Source organism: Syzygium oleosum, unplaced genomic scaffold, assembly GCF_021117445.2.
Source record: "Syzygium oleosum isolate NSW1041296 unplaced genomic scaffold, Sole_v2.1 Sole_v2.33, whole genome shotgun sequence".
NCBI classification, from domain to species: Eukaryota; Viridiplantae; Streptophyta; class Magnoliopsida; order Myrtales; family Myrtaceae; genus Syzygium; species Syzygium oleosum.
Window position 1 is genome coordinate 1,376,675 of NW_026607517.1, and position 15,481 is coordinate 1,392,155.

General features: G+C 44.2%; 3 protein-coding genes across 3 annotated transcripts; all 3 read right to left on the bottom strand.

The window, feature by feature from the left end:
* Positions 1-116: 116 nt before the first annotated feature.
* On the bottom strand, positions 117-2,723 carry LOC115672731 (protein SRC2 homolog). The gene is made up of 7 exons (XM_030594649.2): positions 2,566-2,723; positions 2,290-2,394; positions 1,988-2,114; positions 1,797-1,868; positions 1,111-1,156; positions 700-1,009; positions 117-559 (listed from the first exon to the last, which is right to left on the bottom strand). The coding sequence occupies exons 1-7, from the start codon at positions 2,639-2,641 to the stop codon at positions 522-524; spliced, it is 774 nt and encodes a 257-aa protein (XP_030450509.2). The 5' UTR covers positions 2,642-2,723; the 3' UTR covers positions 117-521.
* A 3,430-nt stretch (positions 2,724-6,153) lies between these two features.
* Positions 6,154-7,729, bottom strand: LOC115672935 (protein IRX15-LIKE-like). The gene has a single exon (XM_056304892.1). The coding sequence runs from the start codon at positions 7,222-7,224 to the stop codon at positions 6,268-6,270; it is 957 nt and encodes a 318-aa protein (XP_056160867.1). The 5' UTR covers positions 7,225-7,729; the 3' UTR covers positions 6,154-6,267.
* Positions 7,730-10,519: 2,790 nt separating this feature from the next.
* LOC130135439 (scopoletin glucosyltransferase-like) lies at positions 10,520-14,838 on the bottom strand. The gene is made up of 2 exons (XM_056304722.1): positions 13,367-14,838; positions 10,520-11,081 (listed from the first exon to the last, which is right to left on the bottom strand). Exons 1-2 carry the CDS (start codon positions 14,490-14,492, stop codon positions 10,759-10,761), a joined length of 1,449 nt encoding a protein of 482 aa, XP_056160697.1. The 5' UTR covers positions 14,493-14,838; the 3' UTR covers positions 10,520-10,758.
* Positions 14,839-15,481: the final 643 nt, after the last annotated feature.

Consider the following 15,481-nt stretch of genomic DNA (forward strand, 5'->3'; position numbering starts at 1 on the left):
GGCCCCTGCAAATTTTCTCTTCCACGGTGTTGTAACGATCGTGCTAGTTACCGATACCTTCTGCTTGAAAATGTTAAGATATGATATACATGAATTGAGAGATCGACGCCCGAAACTGTGGTAGTCAATGCAGATGAATGCATAATAGATTTTTTATTTATATGTGATCAAAAGAGTAGCAGTTAGGACATGATCATATACAAGACGCACAAATCAACTGGGCTCATACACCCACCGTGGAAGACATCCATTTGCAATACAATTGGTTTTTCCTCTTTTACTAGTAAGATTTTTAGGTTGATATAGATTTTACTCGAATTAAAAAAAATGTAACTGGTACAAAACACGACGGTCTAGTAATTTGCTGTCCAAACACTTCTTGACAAGCAACAATCAAAATAGAAAACATAAAGAAAAGTTTCCAGGTCAAAAGAAGAAAACTAACAATGTAATTACAAAATCTATATACAACAGTAGCTTCTTGCGGAACCTTTAACATTTCTTCTAGCAGAAGCTCTCCCTCAGTAAGGTGGAGGAGGATAATGCCCTGGATAAGCACCTGAGCAATGAACAACATAGAATTAGCATTATAATAAGGTATAGTTCATGCCCAATTATTGACACTCTCAGCAATGAACAACATAGAATCAGCCTAACAATGAGGTCATTCATGCACAGCGGTAAAAACTCAGCACATACCTGGAGGGCCGGGAGGCGGTGGATATGGAGGCGGAGGATAAGCCGAAGGTGGAGGGTACGCTGGAGGAGGATAGGCTGATGGCGGATGGGGAAAATACGGTGGTGGTGGGTATGCCGCTGGATTGGGTGGATACGATGGGTATGCCGCTGGATTGGGTGCATACGATGGGTATGCAGGAGTGGTAGCAGGATACGCTGTGGCGGTTGCACCGTAAGGAGCAGATGGGGGAGGAGGTGCAGAGTACAAAGACACCTGAGGAGCCGAACCTACATATGGCGGTGCAGATGGTGCACAGCTTGTTCCCGGTTTCTACAACAGCAGAAGCACACTATTGTTCAGAATCCACCACAGCATGATCATGGTAAATTGTAATGGTTGATGTCTTCTACTGAAATGAAATTGGTACTTACTATTGCATTTGCGTAATGTAATATCACGCGTGCTTCTCCAGCATATCTTGAAACAGAGAAAATACGGGCACTTTAGTTTGGACAATAAAAACCTTCTTAATAGAGGGTAGTCACGCAAATGCCGAGTGACAGTTGTCCTACTACAGAATTTGATGCCATGGAGATAGACCTGGGATATCTGTTTGGTAGATATTTTATACACGTATAAAGAAATAGTGAAGGAGAGGAGCATCTGCTAGAAAATCCATGTACATCACAACATGTATGGGAGAGAGAATGAGATAGAAGAAACTAGCAACTTGTCATTGGACTATCTTCATTTTTTTCGTTCCGCACCCCTCTTTTATGTATATCCAGGGGAGGAAGCTAATCAGATCAGCTTTTTTTTTTTAAATAGTGGGCGGTGTCATACCATATAAAACGTCTTCTGGCTAAGTGGGAGGCTAAAGTGAGGCTAAGTGGTTGGCTGCCTGTATCATTCTATGGAACAAAATATGGGAGCAGTACTACTAAAAACTCTCATTATATTGCCAGGAATTGAGTGAATTAGAGAAATCACACCGCTATTCTTACACAAAGGCCATCTTGTGCACTCCATCTTCTAACTTTTTTTTTCTTTTTGCTTTTGAACCTGATAAATAATCCTACATGCATAAGATAAGAGGAATAGATTCAACGGATTGTACCTTCCCGTTTTAGTCTGAAGAGGCCAGGCCGTATCATCGAAGCCCTGAGAAAGAACCTTATGGAGCTGAACCCTTGAGACAATGACAAGCACAACTAAGATAAGAACACTAGCCACTCAAGGACCCAAAAAATGGAAACATCTCGACAACAGTTTTGCGAGCAAAATGGATTCAAGGTAGGAAGTAATTACTTTCCACTGCCGATGAAGTCGTCGAAAGTGAGGGTATTGCTGTTCCACACCGCAAGATTCAACTCCCTAAGCCCTTCAATGAGCGTGAACACAAACTTCTCTTGAAATGTGGGGTTTTTACCACCGTCTGCACACCAAATCAAACCAAATTCAAAGATGCCCCTTTGCTCAGATTTTGCCAACTAGCTCAACACCAGAAACCTCACCCATCAAAACCCACATAAGAAAATGCCACGTCCAGATCTGAACGGGGAAAAGAGGTAATTGCACAAACAATTGGGCGCGCGCAATTCAGGAATTACCGGTGCAAGTACGGGTGCGAAACTTGGAGCTGCCATATTCCAGACAGACGTAGGGATCCTGTCTCGAAATCCACTCGGTGTCCTTCAACTTATTACACCCGACAACTGAATCGCAAAGCGAGAAAATCCGAGAAAATTAATCAAAGAAAGAAGAGAGGAACCCAGACAAAGCAAAGGGGCAACGGAACAATAACAAGACGGTGGCAGAAGGAACCAAAAAAGATCGACAACTATCCGCGGAGGTCAACGGGTGGGTTGACCTTGATGGGTACACACCTGTGACCTCAAGAAGCTGGCCTTGAATCGACATCATAGGATTCCAAGACTCGGTGGAGAGATGGTATTGCTGCATTGACTTTGCCTCTCGAAAGGCGTCTCCCCTTTTAAATACCCAGAGGATACCGGAAGTTCCAAGAATCTCCCTTCTTTTACTTTTCTTTGTTTCCGAATTTCAAATCCGCGGTTGCTTTGCAGAGTCGGTGACGGAACGAGATGAGAAGGAGGAGAACGGTAGGAAACGTGTGCCTCGTGTTCTTTCTGGGCCTGTTCCTCGTTTCTTGTTAACGAGTGGAAAAATAAAGTTTGCAAGGCTCATGAATTTTTAATTTATTTAATGTGGATCCTGGACTTTAGCGTAATGTGCAATATAATCCCTGAACTTTTAATTTATTTAATGTGATCCTTAAACTCTTGGTACTTGTTCAACTTAGTACCTAGAATAGATGATGATATTTAATGTTATCTTTTAGTAATTCAAGTTCAGGACAATATCGAACATTTTCATGGTACAGTTCACGGACCACGTTGAATAAATTGAAAGTTCACAGACTACATTACATATTGGGCTAAAGTTCGGAGACCATATTGAATAAATAAAAAGTTCATGGACCACATTGCATATTGATCAAAGTGCAAGAACTATTTATGTTATTTTCTTTTAACAGGTCGCTTTGCCTTAATGCAAGCTTCGTCCAGTGGCGTGCGTTTTCGCATGCTTTCGGCCCGAGGATGTGTAAATGATTTTTAACCCATTGCCGAAATGACTTTAGCCGAGTTTGACTCGACCTAACCCAAAAAAGGACTGGGTGTACTTTTGATCTAGCCAACGCAATTTTGTGCAGGTGCTCACGTAATGTAGACAAGCGAAGCTTTGATCAAGACGACGACAGTGACACGATGATACGCCGTAATATTCTGCAAACGCAGGGTCGAAATCACTTGCGCGCATCTATAGCTTTACACGCCAATGCCGACGGGCTCGTCAATTTTGAACTTGTGAATCGCTGGCCGTTGGAGCAAGCACTCAAGGAAAATTCGTTGATAAGTTTTCTAGATCAGGGCTTGGCCCACGATGGACGGTGTGGACGAACGATTAGTAATCCGAGGAGGCAAGGCTCGCGTGGACGGAGACGATAGAAATGGTCGAAATCTCCCCGGTCTTGAGTTGACCTCCTACGAGAGGTCCAGTTGCTGAGGTAGAAGAGAACTTAGATCCTCCGGTCCGGCCCACTGTGGAGTTGTGATTGGGCCATTCATCTCCGACTCTGCTGAGGTTTCGTGCTGTGCTCGTAGAAGTTTCGGCACATACCAGGCCCGAAAAGTATGAAATCTACTCTTCGGACACCCACGTTATCGCAATTACGTAGAACTCTCAGAGAAATTGGTTGTGTACGTATGCATTAGGCCGATCAAACGAGTGGGTTGAGTCGAAAATGATCCGGCTTAAATTGACCCATTTAACTAGTTTTGACCCGTTTCAATGCAATATCCCACCCGACCCATATTGTTAAAACTCTTTTTATATTTAACCAAATCTAGGAAACACGTATCCAAACTGAGGTGAAGGTGCAGAGCGAGCGAGCGTGAGATCGAGCAAGGGCGAGAAAGAATGAAAATAGAATTAAGTAAATCGTGAACCCATTTAACATCCATATTATTTTGAATTTTACTATTTTTAAATTCATTTATGACCCATTTACCGAATATAACTAATGCATACAACTACTTGGCACATCAAATATGGGTTTAAAAATGAGTTCATGATCCATTTTGACAGGTTTAATATGCATATGACTCTTGTCAAACGTCGACCCTGGCAAGTTTAGTGTCTACTGTTTAGGTTTGGCCAAAAAAAAAATTGCAACTTTTAAGCAAAGTTCAAGTATTTCATGACTAAATTGCAGAATTTATAAATATAAAAGTAAAGACAAGATGCTGCTGCAATTTATGAAAGATACAGCTACACGGGGACCATAGGAACACGAGGGTACATCAATATGGCAGGGTACGAACTACAAATGAGCTTCACGCTCGGCTCGAGCTATGTTGTGTCATCAATGGCAAGATGTCGGCTGGGCTTAATTGCCATGTTCATTCGAGTCACTGTCTTTCGCCCGTGATTGCGAAGGACGAATAGATGCCAGCATCCGGTGCAAGCAGGTAGAGATAAAACCCTCGAATGTCTGGTGTTATTAATACATAAGTAAATGCGCCGGGCGAAGCATTCATTTTTTTTCTTTAATGCTCTTTCGGGGCAAACTTATACGGATGTTTCGATTATCCAAGTATTGATTATAAGTACACACGCGAAAATAAGTGCCCGACAAGGTGTTGGCCGCCGGCCGGGCGACAATAATTTAAACCTTTCCCTTCGTGATCTTTGGTACAAGTCATTTTAAGAGCACTTTAAGAGTAAAATCTGCACCGGACTAATGTAGGAGAGTGTACCCCTAAAATAGCCCGAGGGTTGGGACTAGTCAAGCCTCGCAAAAGCTGGTCCAGACTTTACCTCATCATTATACTTGCTTGATTACTTAACAAAAAACTTACTGAAGTTCACAATGCGTTATCATGATGGATACAATCATAGAAGGAAGGTTGAAGATGGGGACCTGTTTCCTGTTTGTCTCCTCCCAAAAAGCTAAAGATTTTGCATAAGTTTAGTGGAAAAAATAAACGTGTGCAATGTCATGTCACCATCAAGCTTCTGGTGCAGTACGGTAGGAATTGGAGTCATGCATCGTATACAAGATCACCACCCACACGAAATCCGGATGAACTCGCAACCCAAACCAATTCCCCAACTCCCAAAAACTTAAAAGAGGACTAGGACCCAAACGCCTGTCCATCACCCAGAAACGACACCCACCTCTCTCCCATCTGGCGACACTGCATCTGTCGTTTCAGACACCCTTCCTACGACACGCAGCAGCAGCACCATCACGGAATCGAAAATCATGAGTGCGTCACCGACACAAAACTCTCTCTCTTCGCTCTTGCCCTCGCTCGCTCACTCTCCCTCCCGTTTCCCCCTAGCGACGTCCGCTTTTGGTCGCGTGCGCCACGTGATCTTCCTCTCACGCCAGCAGGTAAAAGGAAGCAAAGAGAAAAAGACGGGCATGGCATGGGCGAGGTGAAGCGGAATATCTGCAGGGGAAAACAGTAGGAAGCACTCACAAAATTACTTTTGAATCAACTTCTTTTGTATTTTCTTTAGAAAAGAGATGGGTCCTGTCTGCTTTCTTTTTCTTTTTGCTTTAATTCGATTTCAATCCTATCCAAGCCCACCGTGACCGCAATCACCGACACCTCCCTCGGTCATTTCTTGGACCAATGTCCGCGTCCTACTGTCCGAATTTCAACCCAGGACTTTTTCGCTACTGTTACTTTTCTCGTACACCCACGGAGAAAAATCTTGTCACCGATAGTCTTGCAATCTTCAGTAGCATCTGTGATGTTGGCAAAACAAACCCAGTTGAATCCTAGCCCAGAAACACAAACCCCAACGACAAAGATCGGGAATTGGGCTGAGCAGAAAAGAGAAAATGGAAGAAAGAAGCAGGATATCTTGTTCAGACAGTTCGATTGAGCAGTAATCCAGGCTTTTCTATATGTTATACTTAGTTACAATTTCCCAAGAACAATGCAAATGCAAGTGCAGATGCAGATGCCTCGTTCAGCGAGAACCCGGAATACATATCAACCGTCTTCCCCGTCGCCATCCGACGGCAGCAGTGACGGCGACGATGACGACGGCTTCGTCGCGTTCCGGCAGAACTCAAAGCTGTCCCTCTGCATCCTCTCCACCACGAAGTGCCCCAGCGAATCCACCGTCTCCACCAAGTTCTCTTCGCACAGATACTCCTCGCTGCAAATCCTCTCCACTTCCCTGTCGATATCATGCACGAACACGTGCGTCTTCCCGCCGCTGCCCTTCTTGCTCCTCCCAAGAACCGCCGCCGTGAATATCGCCGACATCCTCCCCGGGGCCTTCGGGAAGTATCCGCGCGGCCCGTCGATCAAGATCACGTCCCAGTCCACCTCGTATATGTAGTTCGGCAGATCGTTCAGGGCCAACTTGCACTCGGAGAAGAGCAGGTTCTGCACCGGCCTGCAGTCGGTCTTGATGTGGTCCCTCGCCGATTTGATCAAGCCCCACATTTGGCTGACCCGGGTCGTGAACTGGACATCGTAGGCTTCGATCCCCGGGTGCTGCTGCTCGAGCCGCGAGATCAAGAACTCGCTCTCGTCGAGGAACACCGTGTGGCCGTTGAAGTTGAGAACCTTAAACAGAAGGGTCTCGTGGGTGAGGCCGAAGACGAGGAAATTCGCGGAGGGGAAGCGGCGGAGGACGGCGCCGATGGAGTTGATCTCGGCCTGGGTCATGTGGGTGGCGTTGGTGGTGGTGGCGTAGTGGAGGAGGGCGTCGGTGACGGCAGCAGGGAGGGCCGCGGCGGCGGAGGAGGAGGAAGCGGCGGAGGCGGAGGCGGAGGGGGAGGAGGGGATGGCGGAGCTGAAGAGGGTGACAGTGAAGGCCAAGGTGAAGAAGGTGATGAAGAAGAGGAGCCACATGCGGTGAGAGGCTGGGGCGGTGCTTGCTTGCTTGTGGAGTGAAGGGTGGAAGACGATGAGCTTCGCGTTGGCGTTGCTCTTCATCCTGAGAGAGAGCGAGCGAGAGATTCAAAGATTGAGGACTACGTTGGGAAAGCGAGGTACGCGACAGATATATGAGTCTTGCGTCTTGTTCAGGCCTCCTCTGCTTTGTTCTCTTTCTCAGACAGGTTTCACCATCTCCCCGTGAAGCTTGCTTTTGCTTTCTGAGATTTATTAGGGGTGTTCGAATCTTTTTGAATGTTTGAAAAGGGCGAAGGGGAATTTAATGAAGGGGGGCTTGGCATGGACGTAGAGAAGGAGAAGAGACAGAGGAATCGCGCAGGATATCGAGCGAGGCCCCCCTGTGGATCCCGAGGAGAGAGATAGATAGAGAGAGAGAGAGAGATGGTCGTGGGTCCTTTAGGGGAAAAAAGTGAATGCCGGCCTATATGGTAAGAAATTTCAACCGAGGGTTCTTGATCTCGAGTTCGAATAATTGGACGACTCGTCCTTTTTACCAGATTGAGAAGATATGGCGACGAGAGAGAATGGCCATTGATGACTGACGATGGAAAAGGATATCATGCACAAGACCACCTTTGACAGTGAAATTCACTTTGGCCCCCCCTTTACAGTTCAGAAACATACAAAAGCAACAACAGCGAAGGGCCAAGTTGAATTTGCGATGCAGTTGCGGGACTGCTGAATCAGTACATGGAAAAAGACAGACGCCACATGGACTAGAGCGAATCAACGATCTTCTGGCTTGCCTTGGTAGGTCTGGGCAATTGCAATTATGGTATGAGTGGATTTTGGGGCTGAAGTGGAAACTGAGGTTGTTCTCGCGCTACAAAATGATAGTTTTCTACTATGTAAATGACACTCCGGCATTAGATTGGTGACCCTGATTCCCTATTAATAGGAAATTGGATTGGTTTAAGTTTTGTCAGGCAAGCGTTAATGTAACACTTGGGCTTTGCCCTTTTTCTTACCCAAAAAAAAAGGGAAGAAAGAAAAAAAGTGACCATGCTTTTTGCTAGATTATAAAGAAAAATGCAATGGGATTGTTGGGCTACAAACTAATAAAGCTCGCTTTGATAAAAAAAAATTAAACTAATAAAGCTCCCCATGCTAGTTCTTAAAGACTATATTTTGGGTTCGTAAACGGAGATTTCTAAAGAAAAATGCCGTTCATAAAAAAACACATGCTATATTTTTGGACGACGACTGTAACTCTAACATGGCGGGCACAACCAACAACTACATACAAATTTCATTGACGCTCACGTGACTTGGGCGAGATATGACATAATCTCCACGTGATTTACAATATTAACCCTGTTTATCACATTGGCATTAGACTAAAGCTGCAAACTTTTTTCCCTTGAAAGAGAATGTTTTGTTAATTGTTGGTTTGGGATTATGGACCCTATATATACCAGTCAGAAGCAAGTCACAGAGTATTAACTGGGGATTCAAATGCATGTGGAAAAAGGAGTCAACGAGTTAGTTAAGGGGCCATCATTCCATTTGGAGTCATGGGGTTGCGTTGCAAGTGGTGGCAATACATTGTGGACCGAACAGGTGAGTGTTGGTCATTGAAGTGATGATAAGCATGATCCCTTCCGCAATTAGCGAGTGATTGCCGTCCTGTTGCTGTCTCGTCTTTCAACAATCCCCAGCAAACCGAGGAACAGATTGAGGGTGAACTTGTAATGATAGGACCTCCAACCGGAAAATAGGGAACCGAAAGGGAGGGAGAGAGTCTTTATTTTGATCGTTTGTTGGCTCGGAAATCAAGAAAAGTACCCAACAGACGCTCAAACCAGCACAGAATAGTACAGTTTGATCCCCTATAGTTATGATGTTTTCGTGTTCCCTTCCATAACATTCAATAAGACAAGGTAGGTCGGCTAAGATTTTGCCTATCTCTAGCATCATGGAGATAGTGTTACCGCATACAACATGATTTGACAATTTCATAGAGTTATACTTTATATTGATCGTACCTTTGATATAAAGAAAAAGAAGAATCGGAATTAAGTGCAAGTGTTTTTCAATTTTGATCGATGAGGTGCCGTGCATTTATCACACAAATCGATTCTCATTAGAAAATTCAAAATGGTCATGATTGTCCGTATGTTATGCCTTCCTATCGAGAGGCAACTTTAATAAAAGCTGGTCCTCTAAACTAGCTACAAGTGACAACTCCGCCATCTGATATGTTAATTAAGGCCAACTTTTTTCAGGCCACTATCTCCTAAAGGGACAAGGAATCTACTTAATCATCCTAGAAAGTGGCTTATAATGCATGGCTGGTTGTTGTGGTAATGGAAGCACTCATTGTCCTTGCATCTTTCGTATCCTGCCTTTGTACCGAGACGTGATGTTCGCATAGAATGATGTCGAAATCATAAGGCAGACTTGGCTTTAGCCTTTTGATGCAGACGACTCACCAGACAGAGGCGACGAATTTTCATCTTTGGAAATTTCCACTTCTCTGAAAAACTGGAACCCGAGTGTATACATGGATCGTCGAATGACTCGGATAGCCGATAACTTCGACTATGCTCATGAGTTCACACGGTGCAAATGAGAAAAGCATGTTCGGCCTACCAGCATATTCTGCTCTAATCCAAGCGTTCTAAGGACTGCATCAATGATGGCCCAAGAATCAGAAACTACATCGCTGAGAATCCTATCTGAATTTCCGAAATTTCCTGCTGAATCATCTGCTAGACAAGTCCTCAAGGCCTAATGATCTGAGGGGTCATGGTAATTAGGCCCAAGCATTCATTGCCGTACTTCTTGGAGCCGAAACAATACCAGTATTGGGGTTCAGAGCTTTAAGGCCCAATGGAAAAGGATGAAAGGGGTGCTTTACGTTTCTTCCTGTCTGGTTCTCGTTTGATATTGAAGGTACTCAATCCATGAATATGGACATGTGTAAGTCAAGAATATGAATTGACTCAAGTCGATGACGAACCCAAATTGTGATCGGTTTGGGCCTAATATACCTTGAACCCCAACTATGGTTATAAGGAAACTTACCGCGAGGACAGAATGAATTACTACCTCTCTGTCTTTTTCTCTAAAACTGTTGCCAGCTGCCAAGTTGTATGCATCTCCCAAGATCAGTTGTGCAGCAGCCAAATACGTCATTAACATGTGACCACTGACGAGGTTGAGCTTGTCGTCTTCTTCCTGTCTTTTTACTCCTGCTTTTTTTCTCTGTTGTACTGTTTTTTTGTCTGTTAATGTGCACATACAATTCTATGGAATATGAAGTTGCCAAGATCTCTCCGCTACTAGTGTCTCAAGGACAGATAATTCAGAAAAGGGACAGGGCATCTTGCTGTTGAAATTGCGACTATGAGAAACTTTAATTTCTTGGGCACAAAGGAATTCAAAAGAAATGAAAATTAAATGATCACAGCTTTCCTAGAACAAATCCCATGACAAGAAACAGCAAATCCACCATTTTTCTCTACTTCAACACCACCGCAGATACTCTGAAATAGAGAACGGAAGATTTCTATTTCTTCAGCTTTATTCTCCGGAATCAAAACTTCAAGATTGATCGCTTCAGGTCATGAATCATATCTTCTTGTTACTAGCCAATCTCTGCAGTCTGAGCTCTTGAAGCAGAGCACCCAAATCAGACCAAGAAGATCCACCTTCTTCCACAGCCCCTCTTGCCATCTCTGCCAGTGCTTTTGCTCTCCTTCTCATTTCCTCTGCTTCCTCGCCTACCCGGACTCTCTTCACTGCCTCCTCCACTCTATCGCTCTTCACGCTGTCGCCAAACAACCTCACCCACTGCTTCACCCCGACGTCAAGCCCGATCTTAAGCACTTGGGTCACCAGCTTCTCGTTGTAGAATTGCTCTGCCGCGACCAGCCACGTCACCAATGGCACCCCTGCTGTGATTGCTTCCGGGGTCGAGTTCCAAAAAACCCCAAATCGGTACACTAGTAACAAATTTACCGCAAATTAATTTTTTGACAATAAAAAATCCTTAAACAGGTACTGATAAATTTACCAAAAACTAATTTTTTTACCACAAAAAACCAAAATTAGTATATTTATGAAAAATTTACTCTTTATTAGTTTCCGTTAAATTGAATTAATACAACAAAAAATCACAAACTGGTACACCAAGGACAAACGGAGGGTAAAACCCAAATTGGTATGCCCGTCAACTGCCACGTGTGACAGGTGTACCGATTTGAGGTTTTTGGTGGTAAAAAATTTAGATTGGAGTAAATTTGTCACAGATATACCGATTTGGAGTTTTTCGTGGTATTAACTCGTATGTTAATTAAGACAAACTTTTTTCAGGCCTCTATCTCTCGAAAGGACAGGGAATCCATATGCCTAATCCTAGGAAGTGGCTTGTAATGCTTGGTTGGGTATTGTGGCAATGGACACATCGTCCTGGCATCTTTCATATCCTGCTTTTACACCAAATAACGATGTTCACCTAGAATGATGTAGAAATCATAAGGCAGACTTAGCTTTTAGCATTTTGATGGGATGACTCAAACAGATAGAACCGATGAATTTTCATCTTTGGAACTTTAACAGAGTCCGAAGACAAAATTAACATCTTAGGAAAGTTGGACCCCAAGTGTACATGGATCGTCGAATGATTCGATTCGGATAGCTGATGATTTGACAATGCTCATGAGCTCACATGGCACAAATGAGAAAAGTACGTTTTGGGATACCCACAGAGCTCTAATCTCTAATCCAAGCATGCTAGGAACTGCATCAATGATGGCCACAAATTGAGAAAGGAAAGAAACAGCGAATCCAGCAATTTTTTCTACTTCTAAAACCACGACAGAGACTGTGAAATTGAGGATGGAAGATTTCTTTTTGTTATAGTTTTTTTGGCCGGCGCCGGCGACCGACCATAGGCCAGGGCCGGCGAGGGCGCCGTCGCCCTTGCTTCTGACCTCGCCGGTCGTGATGGTGAGGCCTCGCCATCGCGGCCACGAGCCGTCCTCGCCGCCGCGACGCCCTCACTGGCCCCTGGCCTATGGCCGGTGGCGGCGGCCAGCCGGAGGCAGGCGGGCGGCAAGCCGGGAAGAAGAAGAACAACAAACCAAGAAAAAATAAGAAAACCAAGAAGAATCAAAAATGGAAAAATTGTTCCAGAATCAAGAAACTACTTTTTTTTGCTTCTTGATTCTGTTCTAAAACTGATTCTGGGAATAATTTTTTGCAAAATTGTGCCCGGGCCCAAAAAATTTAATAAAAGGATTTTTGTTCCCAAACTGATTCTGAAAATAAAAAAACGTAAATTTTTAGTATTTGGCAAATTGCCAAACGGGCCCTAACGTACTTGTCGAGTTCTGCAATACCACGATAGATCCTAGTTCATTGAAAACCCTAGAAGTTAAAAATGGAGACGTCATGCATGACCAATTACACAAGATGGGGCCTCCCTTCAGAATTGGCTACGGGGCATCCAATTTGGAAATTCATTTCTTTCTGTGCAAGGAAAAGTGACTTTAGGATTAATATGCGGTCGCTGAAGCTTGAAAAAATATTCGCGTCTCCTTCCGACTGCAGCAGTAGGCTAATTCTCAGCAACAAAAACAATTCTCCTAATTAAGACTGTACGTGTTTTCATGTGCATTCGCGCAGACAGCGAGGACGCGACTTTTCTCGCCCGAATAGCATATTGTCTTTATTGAATGGGTATTGCATCAAACACCAAGGATGTTAGGCAACGATGCAGGAATTGAACATTACAGCAGTGACTCCTAAAATGAAAGCATGGCGCAACATGTTCTTGATCGATGCACGACGCAACAAAAGAAAGGAGAAAAGATTCGGGACTCTAACATAACCATACACTAGACTAGGCTTCATTTTGATTCGCGAGCGGCTTTGTGCTGCCTGAGTTCTTCGATTAGCGAAGTCAAATCTGAGTCGGATGATCCACCTTCTGCAACAGCCTTCCGGGCCATTTCACGAAGCGCTGTCGCCCTTCTTCTCATTACCTCTGCCTCTTCACCCGCCATAACTCGTCTCACCGCCTTGTCGATGTCATCTCTACGTACAAAATCTGCATTAACTCCGAACTCGGCGAACAGTTTAGATCCAACGCCAATCCCGATCCCCAGCACTTGAGTGACCAAATGTTCGTTATAGAATTGATCAGCAAACATCGGCCACGTGACCATTGGCACACCGGCACATACTCCTTCCAACGTCGAGTTCCATCCGCAGTGAGTCACAAATCCACCGACCGACTCGTGATCGAGAATCAACACTTGGGGCGCCCACCCTCTTATGATTAGGCCCTTCCCATCCATTCTTTCTTCAAAACCTTCTGGTAGCCAATCTTGTTCTTCATTTTTAACTTCCTTCACAATCCATAAGAAATCTTGTTGAGATGCCTCGAGCCCCTTCGCGATTTCCACCAGCTGTTGAGAACTGAATCTTGTCATGCTGCCGAAACACACGTAGATAACCGAGTTGGGCCTTTTCGAATCTAGCCATCTCAAGCATTCATGGCTGCTGATGGATGCTTCCTTACCCCTCACCACTTTATCTGCAGTATCGCTATTGCAGAGTGAGACCGGACCGATATGCCAGGCCTTCCTTCCCAAGACATTCCTGTAATAATCGGCATAATCCTTTTCGAGTTCAAAAAAGCTGTTGAAAATGCTTCCATAGCTCTTCAGCTCTGCTTCGGACGCTTCTCCTCTAATTAAAACATCCGTTTCAACTTGTCTTACATGATCCGCCAGCTGATTCCTTGTCAGCTTCATTTCTCCAGGGAGGTGAGGCACAAGGAAAGTTTCTGAATCAGATGAAACTCCCTTGTGTGGTTGATATAGGGCGATGACTTCCCTGGCGCACACAGCGATGATACTTTCTCCTCCAAAGGTTAGCCTGGGAATTTTCAACCGAGCAGCAACATCGGTAGCCCATGCAAAGAAAAAATCTGCCACTAGACAATCCGGTCTATGTTCTTCCAGGATATGCAAGACCGGTTCCCGAAGCAAGATCAGGCCCTTAGCGAATTTATGCTGATTTTGGCTCATAGTGACTGCATCAGTACTCTCCCAACCTTCCGGCATCCCTACCTCAGCCGACGGGAATTTGACGGTTTGGATTTGGAACTCCAAACCCAACTGATTGACTCTTTCGATTTGTTTTGAAAAAAGGGTCGCATAGGGAGGGCCAGTGATGATGGTGATTTTTGCGCCTCGAGTCGCAAACATTTTGGCGATGTCCATCATGGGTATCATGTGGCCGTGAGCCGGTAATGGCAGAAAGAATATATGAAGTGGGTTTCTTTCATTCTCCATAGAGACGGAAAAAGAATGATCCAGGCTTTGCTTCGTCTATGCAGCAGACTGCAGAGTTTTAGGAAGCCGGCTAACGTGTTTGTGTGTTTGTTTCCAAGTACATGTCTATAGCCATATATAGACTTTGGCACCACAGGATAGGAAGACCAAGTCCTTGAAACATAAGTCTACTCTTTCTGACTTTTATCACGACTTGGACTGCAAGAAAACTTGGTGTCCAAGATCTCCGGCTGCTTCCTTTTAAAACTGATAAATGGATTAGGCGCAGACAATGAAGACGGGGTGAATTGGGCTGTTTAAGGATACTTGAAACTTTTCGTTATTAATTATTGGAGAGTGTGTAGAACATGCCCCAATGTTGTAGAAACGATCGTGCATGTTTATAAACAAATATCTTTTGCCAACAGAATAAAAAAGAGAAAATGTATATCATATCTGTAGTGGTTTGACCCTACTCCACTCTCCCAGTTTTAATATACATAATCAAGGCTGGAATCCACTATATAATTCTTGAGATGTTACAGCGTGCGTCTGAAGATGCTTCTTTCCACTTTTTGATTTGCTTCTACAGATATAAGCAATCCTCGCTACACTTAACACACTCTTCTCTCGTTACAGATGCTCAGACATATACAAAAGAATACAATCACATTTATAAAATTTCTACACAAGAAGAGATGAACACTCCGAGCATAAACTATTATTTGTTCGTTTTCCCCCGGCTCTAGTACTTCTAGGGTTGAATTTGTAGTCGTGAGACCTCGAAGACCGTTTGAAGTTCAAATGCCACAAGTAACCATTATTTTGCCATATGAAGTCGCAACATCACTCTTAGCTCTGTAGAGATAGTTTTGCAAAATAGCTAGTTATACTTCTGCAATAGTCTATCATCCTCTGTTGCATTTTCAAATATGGTAAACTGTTTTGATCTTCTCCGATTCGCTTTTTGTGGATTCCAATGCCTAAGACCAGCTATAAAGTACCAATTC

Bases quoted from the DNA above. Each gene is read 5' to 3' on its own strand.
- LOC115672935 (XM_056304892.1), bottom strand. From the start codon at position 7,224: ATGAAGAGCAACGCCAACGCGAAGCTCATCGTCTTCCACCCTTCACTC.
- LOC115672731 (XM_030594649.2), bottom strand. From the start codon at position 2,641: ATGCAGCAATACCATCTCTCCACCGAGTCTTGGAATCCTATGATGTCG. The intron at 2,395-2,565 runs GTGTGTACCCAT...TTTGCGATTCAG, and splicing joins CCAGCTTCTTGAGGTCACAG to TTGTCGGGTGTAATAAGTTG. The intron at 2,115-2,289 runs GTAATTCCTGAA...TTTGGTGTGCAG, and splicing joins TCGCACCCGTACTTGCACCG to ACGGTGGTAAAAACCCCACA.
- LOC130135439 (XM_056304722.1), bottom strand. From the start codon at position 14,492: ATGGAGAATGAAAGAAACCCACTTCATATATTCTTTCTGCCATTACCG. The intron at 11,082-13,366 runs GTGTGCCAATGG...CAATCACAGCAG, and splicing joins GTTGGAAGGAGTATGTGCCG to GGGTGCCATTGGTGACGTGG.